The sequence below is a fragment of the Papilio polytes genome, unplaced genomic scaffold (assembly GCF_000836215.1).
Source record: "Papilio polytes unplaced genomic scaffold, Ppol_1.0 DF824158.1, whole genome shotgun sequence".
Lineage (NCBI taxonomy): Eukaryota > Metazoa > Arthropoda > Insecta > Lepidoptera > Papilionidae > Papilio > Papilio polytes.
In genome coordinates this window covers 1,915,524-1,931,121 of record NW_013525046.1, presented here as the reverse complement: position 1 = coordinate 1,931,121, position 15,598 = coordinate 1,915,524, and the positions used below count along the sequence as shown (strand labels likewise).

The window sequence follows — 15,598 nt, the reverse complement described above, 5'->3', positions numbered from 1 at the left end:
GAATCTGGTTGACGATGAGAAAAATCTCTCTTATTTGTATTCTTAAGACAAATCTACACTAAGGGCTTACATAGGTGACTGTTAACTGATTCTAAGTGCGGCTTTAAGTAGCATTTTTTTAATATGGTACAATATGTATAGTTTGAAACGAATCATGTAAGTAGGGTTGCTACTGCTACGTACGTTCGTAGCATCACAATTATGTGAAGATAAATTCATAATCGGTGTTCAAAAGTTGCAAAGACTAATTAGAATTATTAATTTTAGCCTTTGTACTTGTACGCTTTGGAACTTACAGGCTGAAGAGCTGAAGTATAAGACACATACTTCATGAACGACATAACCTCAGCTTCACAGTTATGTGTGTATGTAAATGTGGAGTTGCGTCCGTATCATGTAATCTATAATAATAAAGGTTGTTAAGCCTCCATTGTTATACAGATATCAACTCAATAATCTGTTGCATCAAACTTGAGTCCATGAGTTATTGTGTCAACTTTATCTTTGATTATAACCTTATCTTTGAAGGAACCTGCTGTAATAAACTGAATACAGATTAAAATACAAACAATAAAATTAATATACAATATTTATTCAGTTTGATTGCGTGATGTTTTTTTTTTGAATAAATATGGTTATTGTAACTAAATTTTAAAAACAAATGCATAACAGCATGTGATAATAATCGCAGTTAATGCAAAATGACTTCACGTAATGACGTCATCGTCTTCCTGAAGCAGACGCCGTTGCCCCGTCATGTTTACTAGCAACAAACAGACTGGCCCGAGGCGCCGTGTTTTGCGATGCAATGAACTTTAGTCTAGATGTTGACTAATCCATCTGCTATCATAGAATATTCTAGACGTGATTAATTACTTTCACTATTTTTAACATACGGTAGCTTTCCAACGTAACATTGAAGTAATAAAGATTTATGCCCCACGAATGTTTATCCAATTGTCTGAATAACGTATTGATATCTCATTTGTTTTTGCACAGAATGAAAGGAATGACAATAGTTTGTACATGTGTTTCGCAGTGGAAATTGAGTTTATAAACCGATACTTTTTGTCACTTCCTACTTAGCAGTACAGAATGTGTAGCGTATCGAAGTACGGTTATGTGAAAAGACTAACATGTTCTTTACATGAAAAACCTTAGCACTCAACGTTCATTTAGTTATTCCAAAAGGAAAAACACGTTTGATTCATACACGCGCCAACGTTTTGACAAGCGTTCGCGCCCGTTCGAGCTTCATGGTTTCACACGAGGGCAGAGAAAACAGAGCAGTAGATAGTTCAATATTTCTTTTGTTTCAAAACACTGCCAAAAAAGTAACTATTACATTCGATTAGCGATATCGTTGACATAATTTTGTGGAACTGAAAAACCTTAGATATGTCGAGTGAGTCGTGTTTTGTTGTTTTTCATACATTTGACACATTGTGTTCTTTTGACTGATATCTCGGTTAAGACTTCTTCATCTTAACGTCAGTGGCGTACTGCACTATTACACTGTACTGCACCACTGTACTACCCTTGTGTGAAACTAGCTTTACATATTCCGCTCCGTGATGTGAAACGCTGAAAGCTCAAATTGCTATTCCTACTAGATCGCTTTTAAATAACCAGACCAGTTTGCGAACGCAAACAAACCGGGCTATATGCTGCACTCTAGTGAACTGTTAAATTTGTTATACGTCGAATATTTTACGAATTACTTTGATTTTAATATTTATTAATTTGATTATATCGCAGAATTTCTTTAAACTACGAAAGTTTCTTTTAATATTATAGTTTACAGTGTTAAAGTTAAGTTAAGTTATGATCGTTAAAGTCATATTTACTACCAACTTAACTGACTTAGCGATACGTATCGGACTGTTATTCAAATTGAGTCACTTATTATTAGATTTCATACACTTAGTTCTTAGTTAACTTTATACAAAATATCTTACCAATAAATGTTGTCAATAAGGCATTTTGTTGCATGATTCGTGGTTAACGAAGGGAACAACCCTATAACAATTTGGTTTAATATCGTATATGTTACTATCGATCCCCCTATTGTGTATTAGAAAATTGTGATTACGTTATCAAACTACCCGAACCCCTCTCACGCCCAGTAGATGTCCTAATCACCCCCCTATAAGTAAATGTTGGCCCTCTATCGATTTCTAGATATGACATAGACTGATGTGTTGTGAATTTGGTTTAGGTAGCTTTTTACATATTTTTTGAAATATACAGCGACTTCTCATTTATTTTACTTTTATTTTCTGAGTTAAAATATTATTCTAATACGATTCCGGGTGAAATTAAAATGTTGTTATTGTAAAACAGGAAAAATAAACTTCACGGAAAAAGTCGACCTCATCTAATAATTACGTTATTAATGCTCTAATAAAATTTGAATTTCGTTAATTTATAGAGTGTCGAGAAATGTATTGATTTTATCAGTTATTAATTTTTCTCTTAATAAACAGTAAGTTTAAAATACCTTTGCGATATTTTTAAAATGACGAAGGTAATAATCTTTCCGTAACACATATAATTTAAGGCTGATGAAAGGTTACAATATTCAATATGCTATGTAGACCATTTTTAGACGCTCGCTATTATCAGCAAGAGGACAAATGCGGTCCTCCAAAAGAAGTATTTATTGCGTTTTTGCATGTGTTATACTTGTTCTTTCGCATAGAATATACGATTATGTACAATGTGCATGGCTTATCAATGATTTTACATAGATAAAAATTGTCCAGTCACCCTATCTGTGATTCATAAAATATATTAGTGTAATACATATATGTACATATAGAAATAAAGTAGCTAGCATTAAGTTTCGTGCGCATTTCATATTGGAAAAATATAATATTTTAAGTGATCTTTTCGTAATGCAATGATGCATTTAAACACAACAACACAAATAAAAAGTAATGTCTAATATTTAGGATTCATTTTATATTGTTTACACTTACGTGAGACATTATTACTTTATTTCATTTGTAATGAGCTTCCGCCCGTGACTCTGCGTGAAATTAGAAACAAAGTGAGTAGCCTATGTTCTCTTCCAGACTATCCACTATCTGTACCAAAATTCATTGAAATCCGTTCAGCCGTTTAGGCTAGAAACATCCATCCATCCAAACTTTCGCATTTATAAATTCAGTATGAAGTATGATTGTTGCCACCCGTTAAAATTTGTATTCGACAAACCATTAGGTTATAAAACCAGTAGTTCAGACAAAAATATATATTTTACAATATAAATAATCATAAACTAAATTTAGAATTCGTTCAGACATCGCCGCGGGCGATCTTAGTCTTAACAAACGTCAGTCAATAATTTTCAGGCACCTTTCAGTTTGAATTTAGAACTCTGAAATCGTAGGTAGAAAACAAAATAGCTATGAAATGTATTAGTTTGTCGCGCGGTATATGCGTTGATCGCATTGATACGTGGCCTGATAAGGAGGTGCCTTAATCGAGCGATGTATGCTCTTATCAGTGATAACGCGATGGCAAACAAGTGCGGCGTGTACGCCAACTGGAGAACAAAATACACTCGAATAAGGTACATAACCTAAAAACTTTATGCTCTTTTAGGTCAGGTAATATTATAGCGTATGTTGTAGTGTCAATATGTTTTACTAGTATTATTTATACACTAAGAACACTTGATCTTATTTCTATAAAGTTTTGATATGTCTGTGTAAAATTGTTATTTGTTGTTAAGTTAATATTGATACTTAGATATTGATGTTATAGTGATAAGAAATTATGCAAAATCAAGCCCAAAATAGGGCACTTAAGGATTTTTTTATACTGGACTTTGTTATTTGTGTTGTCTTATTATTTTTATAGTTTAAGGTTAAGTAACAATTGTATTATTAAAACGGAGTTTTATTCTTAAAGGTTGTAATTATGGTTCATTAACTATTTGTAATAATTGTATGTTTTCTACATCATTCGGATTATGTTTTAATTTGTTTATTAAGTTGACAAAAAGATCGTATTTTATTACAGCTTTTTAATTTTAGCGATATAATACATAAAAATTGAAACAGTTTCAATACCTTTATCCACTAGTGAAGTTAGGTTTGTGACCCTTTAGTTATCCTAGTATTATTAATCCAAACTTACTGTAAATAGGAGAAATTCCAATGTTTACCTCAAAAGTATTGTATAAAAATTGTACAACCTAAGTAATTAGTTTACCAAGCTTTCTAGCAAGTTCTATGCTTTATTTCAAAATGTAATAGTTTTAACAAGTAATCTTAAGTTTTGATGTGTCTAAAATATTATAATGTTTGTTGCAGTGGGATTACAATGAGCATTAGCAACAATAACAACAACAATACAAGTATAAACAACAACAACAATGACGAGAAGTCCGAGATGCCAGATCCTGATTATATTAAGGTAAGGGTAGCAACTAAATATTTTATAACCCATTTGAAATCTGTGAATAATATTTGATTTAATTAATTTACAATTTCATCTATACTATTATAATAAATCGTAAACACATACTTCTTTGTTGTCTTAGATATCAGCAATTACAGCATATCTTTGAATAATTTTTATTTTAATAAAAATCCCTACACCTACGTCACGCTTTAGGCTAACTTTCATACCATATTTGAGATAAAAAACCAAATGTGGGAAAGAGACCATAAGTTGCTGCCAACATCAAGAAAACAAGCTGGCCATGCTTATTCATCACGTCATGTCATTTTGACATTTGCAATTTATTATTTGACACATGTAAACAATAAAATATAATTTTATGCGGATGAAGTCGCACGGGAACATCTAGTAAATAATAATTTATCAGAATGTATCTTTAACTGTAAGGCTTAAAACTTTGTTTAAACATAACTCAATGTTTATGATGAATTTGGAATTAATCCAATGATTAAAGTAATAAGACATAAGAGGCTTTATACTACACTAGCTGTTCACGCGCGGCTTCATCTTCATTGAATTACAAAAATTTTATTTTATTACTTACATTTGTCTAATTCTCAATGGTAAATGTCAAAATTACCGTTACCTAACTTTGCTTCCCTAATGTTGGCAGCTTGTAGTTTATGGTACCTTTCTCAGAGGAAGGGTACTTTTTTCAATTTATTTACCCCCTCAGTTTTATAGCATGAAAATATGTTGCCTTCAGCGTGTCGTGATTGCTGATATCCTACGCCACGAAGTTGTGTGTGTTTACGCTTTTTATATTAGTATTGAAGTATAAATAAGCATGTCAAAAATTTTACTAGACACTGTTAGCAACAATGTTGTATATAGCATTGAACATAAAGTATTTTATATACTAGAACAAGTAATTCTTATAAATGAAGAAAATAAAAATATACTCAACACAATTAGAGTTCAAATCAAGCACAGTAAAAATGACACCATACTAAGTTGGCCTCATATGACCTAGATTGTAAAGGTGTTTCGAAGATAAGCCTATCTGTTATGGGAACGCGATTCTCGCATTAAGGTCGAAAGTATTCCGGCAGACTGAGAATACGAAACATTTATCATATCAATGTATGCTTTCCGCTGACGTCAAATAAATTGCCCATACGTTTCAGGTCACTAACCGTGAAAGAAATAAGCCAAGGTATATACTATCATACGTAATGTGCTGTGACTTATTAAATGAATCATATTATACTTAGAGCTGAAGGTATTATTAATGAATATAAATAAATCATTGCTTTCATTGATAGACGATAGTCATTTGTTTTTACGTCATAGTTTATGTTTCTACGAGAAGAATAACAACTGGTCATAGCATCCTTGTTTAAATATTATTCTTGATGGGTAAAAAAGTGAATACGCCTCAGTTCACTATTTTTATTTACTAAACTAAGCATAACGAATTGATATTTATTAAATGTACTACTTTTAGGTATGCTTTTTTTTAATGTTATTAGATTTTTTGTTAATTTAATAATATTTCCTTTGACCATTCCAACTAAGCTCTAGGCTTGTGCTAGGATATGGTTCACGACAATAGTCGTGGCGGGATTCGAACCCTCGGCTTCAAGATATGTAGTCCCTATCCAAACCATTGGCGACTAATGTATGCCTTTAAAGCCTAAAATGGTCGGAAACTTTTATAAATGTTTAAAATTAATTATTGTGCTATCAAGCCTCATTTCCCTACACTAAAGTTGTGAAGTTAGATAATATTTCCACATCACTTATTCAAACCATCGCCCCGTGAAGCTAATTCGGTAGCTATTCAGTGGCGAAATCACCGTAAATGCGACTGAAAGTTACCTGTGCAAGCTAAATGAGTGCGAACTTTGAAAATTCACAAATGAAGTGATATATTGGCGTAATTAAAAAGGTTCCAGGCGACCGCTCGCTGCTGCGCCGCCGGCGCGCCGGTGTAACCGCTGATTGCTTTAACCCTCCCTACCTACCCCACTTTTGCTGACGCTGACTTATTATGAGAGTAATGTAGTGAAAATTTGTTTCCATGAGATTTTTTTCATTAAGTAAAAATTTGCGGACTGATAACTACATTTCTTTTACTTATATATGCCACTCTTTATGATTGACTTTTACCTTCTGTAACACCGATAGTCTAAAGGTTAGGGGAACAGATTCCCGTTTATAAGTTTGATTTGCTACAACCTGTTGCTCGTGAATTCGTCCCCGTGATATAAAAAAAATAAAAATAAAATAGCCTATGCTCCTCACTGATAACTAAGGTTTTTAATGGTGCGAAAATTTTTGAAATAGGTCCAGTAGTTTTTGAGTTATTTCAATGCATACAAAAATACAAATATATCCTCTTTATAATCTTACTTCTTACTAATATTATAAATGTGAAAGTTTAGATGGATGGATGGATGTTTGTTAGAGTTTGTAGCCTAAACGCCTGAATGGATTTCGATGAAATTTGGCATAAATGTAGAAGACAGTCTGGAAGAACACATAGGCTATTCACTTTTGTTTTTTCAATTCCATGCGGACGGAGTTGCGAGCGAAAGCTAGTATTAGTATAGATTGGATTTATAATATTTTTTTAAAATTTATTCCAGATGTTCGTGGGGCAAGTGCCGCGGAGTATGGACGAGAACGACCTGCGGCAGATGTTCGAGGAGTTTGGCCGTGTGCACCAGATCAACGTGCTGCGGGACAAGATGACGGGAGCGAGTAAAGGTGCGGAACTAATTTGAGATTTTGTAAACGAAAACATTTATAATGACCAGGATACTCTTACCGTAACTAAATAATTGGTCATCAACTGATCAGATTAAAATTATTAAAATTGACAATCAATGTAAAGATACTCCAAAGACACATAATTTGTCACTCTTATATTAAGCGGTACTTTTCTCATTTAGTTGTAAATTTGAGTCATGTCATTTTAACTAATAATTTACAGGTAAATATTGAAAATATGTGTGCGAATTAATTAATTGTGTAAAGAGGTGTAAAATATCGTTCTTTCTTATACAAGGAATATCATAACATGGATAAGCTTCCATTCAAGTGAACACTCCTATATAATTTAATGTAACTTTTACCGCAATTCGGATAATAGTTTTCGTTTACTTTATTAAGGGGCCTTTACACACACGTCGGCCGTCGCATCATTGTTTTGCATTCCAACAAAGAGGCGAGCGTACATGTTGACATTTTTGTATGCTTTGTTACGCGTCTTTTGTTTGAGAAAGCTCCTTTAGTATGCCAAGCGAAAACGTACCTTATTGTCAGTGATATGGGCGATGCCAGTTGCCCCAGGCGTGGCTCATTCAGCCATGGACCATTGTCTCGTCTACATTATTATGTTTTATTTTGTTGTCGTCACCGAGTTATTTAATTGTTGTCTTAGTTTGTTTTGGTTCAACATCTCCACATTATGTCTCATTTTGTTGGAAAAAGTGTACTAAGGCAACTCGTATTAAATACTTGATTAAGTTGTTTTTATTTAAATACATTTAGAAATGTTAGTTAAATTGAGAGACTAAAATAATAATTAGGAAAATGGCGGGAAAATTGTCTCAGATCGACCTATTCTGAAATGATTATTTTCAATTAATATTTGTTCAATATTTAAAATTTCTACACCGCTATTACTATTTTATTCCGTTCTATAATCTTGACAGTAACATAAAATTACTCATTACATTAAAAAAAGAATCAAGAACTTAGTACATTTAGATTTTCTTTGCTAAAAAATCGGTCGAAATCATCTATCAAGTTCGACGTTAAATATTTTTAAGTCAGTGTAAAGTGTACATTACCGTTTTATTTTATCCCCGCCATTCGTCTACTGTTCTCGGTCCTGAATTAAATTAACGGAACTCCCCCTATAATAGATCGCTTCGCAATTGGTCGCCCGGGACTTTCTGTTGCCTTAGTGTTTTGTTAGGTCACGATAAATTGTCTCCAGCGAATATTATATCCCTATTCAGGATTATTGATCTTCAGTATACGGTTATAACAGCGAAAAGATATTTATAATCATCACTTTTAATTATATACTGTTTAAAGATTTTTTTTAAATCAATTTTAAGCTTACATCACTGTTAAGTAGTGCTGAAAAAATCGGAGGAATTAAAAACCAACTTTTTCCCTTTCATCTGCTCAGAATTACAAAAAGAGCATTAAAAGCATCTAATGTCTTGTTAGAGACTATGTTTTATACCTTTTCTAAATTTAAATAAAATATGTTTAACTGTTGCGGATTTATCGAGTTAATCTAAATAATATTAATGCGAAAGTTTAGATGGATGGATGGATGCTTGTTAGTTTGTAGCCTATATGAAATTTGGCATAGACGTAGAGAATAGTCTGGAAGAACACATAGGCTACATATTTTTGTTTTTGTTTTTTTAAATTTTACGCGGACGGAGGCGCAGGCGAAAGCTAGTAAGAAAGTAAAACGGGAACCGTACACATTTGCAGGATTCTAAGTAGGTTGTTTTCTATCAGAATGCGTTCTGCATCTGAATAAAGTTTACCAAGATCAGTTTCGCCAATTAAAAAATGAACAATGGTAAAACACCACCATATTAAATGTTTGGTATCACGAAAAGCAATTGTTAAAACAAAAATACTTCATTTCAAATCAAAAAGCACGATACCAATCGACCGCAATCAGACCAATAATCAAAATGAGTGGCACATTTTCATTTTCATATTTGTATTTTCATTGAATTTGATTCATAAATATCAGCACGCAGTTCAACGCTTGGTTTAAAATGTTACTTTAAAATATTTCAAATACACGTTTTATTAAATTATATTATTAACTAGTTGTTGCTCGCGACTTCGTCCACCCAAATTTAAGATTAAAATTATCCTATAATATGCACTTCTATGTCAGCTACCCTTCAGTGAAAGTTCGATCAAAATCGTCCCCGCCGTTTCGGAGATTACCCCAAACAAACGTGGTTTGCAGACAGACAGACAAAAAAAAATGCTATTTTCGTTATCAGCAACGAAAAAACATCATCTTCCCGAAATCTAGACTTTTTTTTTTTGATATTACAAACAGATACTCCAATTTCATTATATGTACAAATAAATTTAAATTCCACACACGATCATAAAATAGACAGCTAATTTTATTTGTGCATTTTAATACAAAACCAAATTAATTGCTTTACATATTTCGCGTTTTAGTTATGGTTAACAACAATACAAGCGACAAGATCCTAAATTTCAATACAAACGAAAATATCGTAGCACACTAGCGCCCTCCCTTCAATGTCAAAAAATGTCTCAAGGTCTTTCTCATGCTGTAACTGTCAAGCAATATTTGTTTTTTGCAATTTTTTTTCTTTTATGCCAGTTTCTACACTCATGAAGGTTTTACATATTTTCTGACAAACCTAGCCGCCAAAGCGATACTTCTCATCAATAAGTAGTAGTAATTATTTAATATTTAAATGGATACATCTTATTATTTAAAGACGAAGTAGACTTTATACGTAATTATAAAAATGGCAACATTCACCCGTGCAGTTGGTCAAAATAAGACGCTTTAGATCACATTGTTAGTTTACAAAATTGTTGATTTTTCTTTTTAGGTTATCCTTGTTTGACTATAGATAATGTTGACGTTTGACTGACAACAGTTAAATCCGAGAGTTAGTATACAAATGAACTAAAGGCAAAGGCAAAGTCACCATTCAGCCAGTTTGCCAGTGACGGTGGCGTGCAAACTGATTAGCTCGAACATGCTATTTTCCCGTCGAACACGCACGCATTGAGGTTCGCGTGACGAATACTTTGGCTGACTTTTTACGAAATGCCTTCAACGAAGATTAAAACTCTAATAACCCTACTATAGCCTACGTTATTGGAGGTATAACGAACATTGAATTTATAAAGTAAAAACATTAAAAAGAAATTTGTTACACATGTTTACAAATTGACTAGCTTTCACCTGCGTCTCCGTTCGCGTGGAAATAAATGAGTTAAAATCGAGTAGCCTATGTGTTTTTCCACACTATCCTCTACGTCTATGCCAAATTTCATTGAGATCGGTTCAGTCGTTTAGCCTACAAACTCTAACAAACATTCATCCATCTAAACTTTCGCTTTTATATTTAGTAATATTTGTAACAGTTAAACTTTATTATTCTTTTCTCGAATTTGTTTAGAATATAATTTTTATGTTTATTTTGTTTTATATGCTTTTTGTCAAATAATATGCGTGACAGTATTTAGTTTTCGAGCTTGAAAATAATAATGTAGAAATAATTAAATTTGATGAACTTTTCTCGATGTGACCGAACCCTTTATGTCGTAAGCTATTTTCATAAGCTAATTTTTTTGTTGTGTGGCGAATTGTGATTTATGTACGTAGATATGATCAGTGATTGTCTGTGTGTGTACATGTTACGTAAGTGTGCGCTTCTGTTACAGGGTGCTGTTTTGTGACGTTTTTCACGCGGAAAGCGGCATTGAAAGCCCAGGATGCTTTACATAATATCAAAACGTTAAGCGGGGTAAGTGTTATTTGTATCGTTTTATTGTGGCCGGCAACTAACTTGATATAGATTTTATTTGGGTAAATTTTAATTGGAAATATTATCTAAATATTAATTGTTCTCAAGAGAAGAACGGTATTGTAACTATGAGATAGTCCGCAAGATATTTGCCGGATATACTTATGGTCATATTTAATGGAAATGAGAAAATATATTTATACGTATGGTTGCTGATGTTATTTATTGTCTGTGTATTTGTTTATATTTATAAATATCTGTTTTAATAAGTCTCTGATAACACTTTTATATAGGAAAATATTTTTAGATGTTTGTTATATTTTTTCATTTCTATGGAATTGCACTACAATGTTTACTGTTAACGCAATTGATTCTTTCTTTTTTAATATTGAAATAAATACAGCATTTATCTATGACGATGATATTTTTAGATACGCCTATTTTAATCAGCACTAATATGATGAAACAATTGCGTAATCCATATTTGTGTTCATGGAACGCGTAAAATATTAGAATTACATTTTATCCTAGTGTCGCACTAACATGAAGTGTGTATTAGTGTAAATACCAGATATTGATAGAATTCCTGTTTTCGATCTTCAAACGGTTTTTTTTTAAATGTATAAAAATGTAAAAATAACAAGCTCCAACGTATTTGGATGAACTGAATTTCTTACGTGTCAAATATCGTCGAATCGTATTCAAATTGCCTCAAATTACTTCGCTTGAAAAGTTTCCTAATTTTCGATTCGGAATTGTTTGGAATCGAAGTTAAATTAAGTTACAATTTTATTCAATTCTTCGGGTTTTTACGCAATCGGAGCTCGTCGGCACAGACAATGTAATTAGTTATTAATTTCATTGTTGGAAACCTTTCTACAAATTTGTTTTGTTTGATTTATTAAACAAGAAACGATTTTAATTAACTTTTGTATTTCGTATTTGCTAAACTTTGCTTTATGTATTATATATCCTGGTGTATTTTATTTAATTAATAAAGTTAGGGAAATATTTAACAAATATTCATTGTAATTTCTTACTTAATTGTAACTTAAATATTAAGTCTATTTAAAATAGTATCGAATCCGTAGTATAACATACTAGCTTTCGCCCACTACTCTGTCTGAGTAAATAAAAAAAATCAAAAGTGCTTAGGCTATGTGTTCTTCCAGACTATTCCATACATCCACACCAAATTTCATAGAAAGCCGTTCAGCCGTTTAGGTTACAAACTCTAACAAACATCCATCCATCTAAATTTTCGCATTTATAATATTAGTGTGATATGATTATTGTGAGAAATATAAAATTCTGACACGGTCATAACCTCTATGTCTATGAAACAGAAGTGACAAATACAATGCTTGTAACGTATATTGTTTGTAAAATAAACATATTGTTTATATGCCCAACGACAGCATCCCTATTCAATACACATCTTGATCGCATGTCGTAACTATAGATGATTCGAATCGTTTTCAAATTGATTTCCATTCCATTCTTTCTGCAGATGCGCAACGAAACGATGTAACATAACCGTCAATGTAACGATGGACCTGTTGCATTGTCGATTTCTATAACAATTTTCGTTTATTACGTTAGCGGAACTCGGGAACAAACATCCCATTCGGTATCGCATCGATTGTTAGCGAATACAATCGAATTACTGATTCTTTCATTTGACGGCGCACGTCTTATTTCCCCTCACGATCTAGGGATGTTACTGTCTACAGTCTAGATTGTAAATAGCAAAATATATTTTTTTTAACAAACTGACCCTTTCCTATAGCCGGAAGTTTTATAAAATCTCAATCGCGCATTTAGTGATCTCGTTTAGTGATTGAATTCATGTTTCAAGCGACATTTTGGTTCAAAATATTTATAACAATGTTTACAGCATATTTTCAATTTTTTTTTTAATAATTACAAATTGTTAAAAAGAAATTAATGTTTTTTTAATTATTATTTAGGAATAGAAAAGTCAATGTAACAACCCTAGCGTCCTTCAACTTCATCTCTGGCGATAATTCAATTTCTATTATATTATACGGGGTTTTCTCTCCCAATTGATTTGGGCCACACGCAGGGGAGGGACAGGGGAGGGGCAGGTAAGCGGCGGCCGGCCGATATTTCTACGAATTGGAAGAAAATATTTGTCGATTGTTCGCATTGTTTTCCCATTTATTTATCTAAACCGAAAAGTATTGGATCTTTAATAGGTATTTTAATTTTATATCCACATTTTCGAAAAACTTTTTATAGTAATTAAGAATTTCATCTAGTATTCACGTTGACTTTTTTGGTTACTAGGATTTATTAAGTTTGTCAAGATTATATCTCCGTAGCTTTAATTACATTCTGTATTTTTAACTAAGCTAAACGGTTATGAAGTAACCAAGATATATAAAAATGACCTAAAATGTACGCATTATAAAAACAAAACACTAGTAAAAACTTGTAGATACGTTCGTGAGAAAATGATTTCTTAAACGAAGATAATGCAACCTCTTTAGTATTTTTTGCATCGTATAAAAGACAAGGAGCTGTCAGGTACGTCACTAGTTCGTCAAATTTTGCCGCCATTTAATTGCCGTTCGCAGTTAAACGGCGCGCCGCAGCAAATCGGAAGCATCCAATTATCATGACGCGGGAACGAGCGCGCGGCGTGTCTCCGCCATTTCGAGTCGATTAAACTTTTCCGACCTAAATTAGTGAACACTGGCTGGTAGTGACCCATTTTGTCGACTTTGAATTTACTTTTTTTTCTTTTTGTGTCATTTAAATATCGAATAACGATTAACGTGAATCAGGTCATTTTCTTGTTTAGTCAAAAAGTCGACTTGAAAAGTTTTAACTGAATCTTGGAATTTATTTTGATTCATTTGTTTTATAAACAAATATACTTACATTTTGGTATCACATTGGTATAATAAATCTTTTTTCATTCCCTTGAGGTAATTTTGTCGATACAATAATTGATTCTATAATTTTATGACTTATATTTTATTTATGTTTAAAATATGTTGTTTTGTAAAATTTTGAAATCTCTAAAACTTTGTATCAAAGTTGTATAGTTACGAATAATCTTTTGAGGTTAGTCTTTAAATTCCAGAGGCTTGAAATGAATCTTCGAAGTTTGTTGGGACAATGTTTCAGTTGAGATTTTCTGCATAGTTTCGAATCCCGAACCCTCGTGACCTTATCCTAATTGTGGCGAAAGTCCTTTAATAATTCAGTCCGTAAAAGGCAAAAATGTTCGTTATAAAATTTGCAGATTCATCCATAATTAAAATCGCTTCGGCGGCATTTTAGAACAGCTCGTCCAACATTTTATTGTCAAAAATTAAACTTTTCCAAGTTTTAATTAAAATCGTTTTGTGACGATCTTAATAATCTTGTCGCCCCTTTTTATCTCATTTCTTTCTCTCAGGGAAAGGTCAACGCGGAATATTTTTTCATAAATTATAACACGGGCCATGTTTCATTCGGAGCTTAATTTTTTAATTTTTCTTTTCAATCACCATAACTTTTAATGATTTTAAATGACTAGGTGTTGCTTGTGACTTCGTCCGCATGTAATTAAAATATGTAGCCTATGTTATTCAGTGATAATGTAGCTTTTAATAAGTAAAACAATTTTTGAAATCGGCTCAGTAGTTTTTAAGTTATTTCAATATATACGAAAATCCAAAAATAAAATCTTTTCACTTTATAATAATAGTATAGATAAAAATCATGTAAAATATATTATATGTAAAAATAAGAAATTAAAGATATATGAGGAAGTATATATTAGTATCGATATCCTTAGCGTAACTTGAAACAAATTGTTTCTTTTTTTTTAAACAGACTCCACCTAGTATTTATGGACAGTAACATTTGTTTCTTTTATTTTTTTTAATTCCTATCTAAAAGTGTGTGACAAGTTCAATCTTTTCAACGTCAACTTTCCTAAGAAATTTGTCTTAATTTTACGAACGTTTAACTTTTGATGTAAACATATCACTCGCCACGACTTGCAAACATTTTGGTAGACGACTAGCGTTGAAAAAAAAACCTAATCGTCCGTAAGCAAGTTTATAGCCGGATAATAAATCAATCCGGTACCGGTTCGTTGCAGCTCACAAAATAGAAAAGCTATATTTCATCCGGGTGTTGTGTGGCCGGTGACCGGGCGAGCTTTGATCGATAGCCCGGATTTATGATCGAGTCTACCCGGGTCTTAAGTAATTGACCGGCTCCATTAGGGTAGGAAACTCTTAGGGTACCGTACGTATAGGACTTTGTTTGCAGTTCGATGGGTGTATTTTGTGGTTAAGATTTTCATGCTGTTATATTTTAGACTTTAATGTTTAAATTGATTCGTTCTGTTAATAAATTATTTCATGTACTAATATTATAAGGAGAAAATGTTTTTGTTTTTATGTTTAATTATTAATCTCAAAAACTGCTGAACCGATTAAAACAATGTTTTACCAATAGATGGCTGTGTTATAACTGAGTAACATATGCTATATTTATTACTTTTTTTTTAATCTGCGCGGATGGTCGCGAGCAAAAGCTAGTTATTTAATATACGTGTACATACACGACTATTGCAAATTATTGTA

At 32.3% G+C, this 15,598-nt stretch overlaps 1 protein-coding gene across 1 annotated transcript in view; it reads left to right on the top strand.

Annotated features, from left to right (window-relative positions):
* The window catches only part of LOC106111616 (CUGBP Elav-like family member 1), a 252,661-nt gene that overhangs the window by 138,948 nt on the left and 98,115 nt on the right, over positions 1 to 15,598 (top strand). Inside the window, 3 exon segments of the mRNA XM_013293751.1 lie at positions 4,323 to 4,425; positions 7,065 to 7,185; positions 10,906 to 10,988. Of these exon segments, the coding sequence (XP_013149205.1) occupies positions 4,323 to 4,425; positions 7,065 to 7,185; positions 10,906 to 10,988 (307 nt within the window).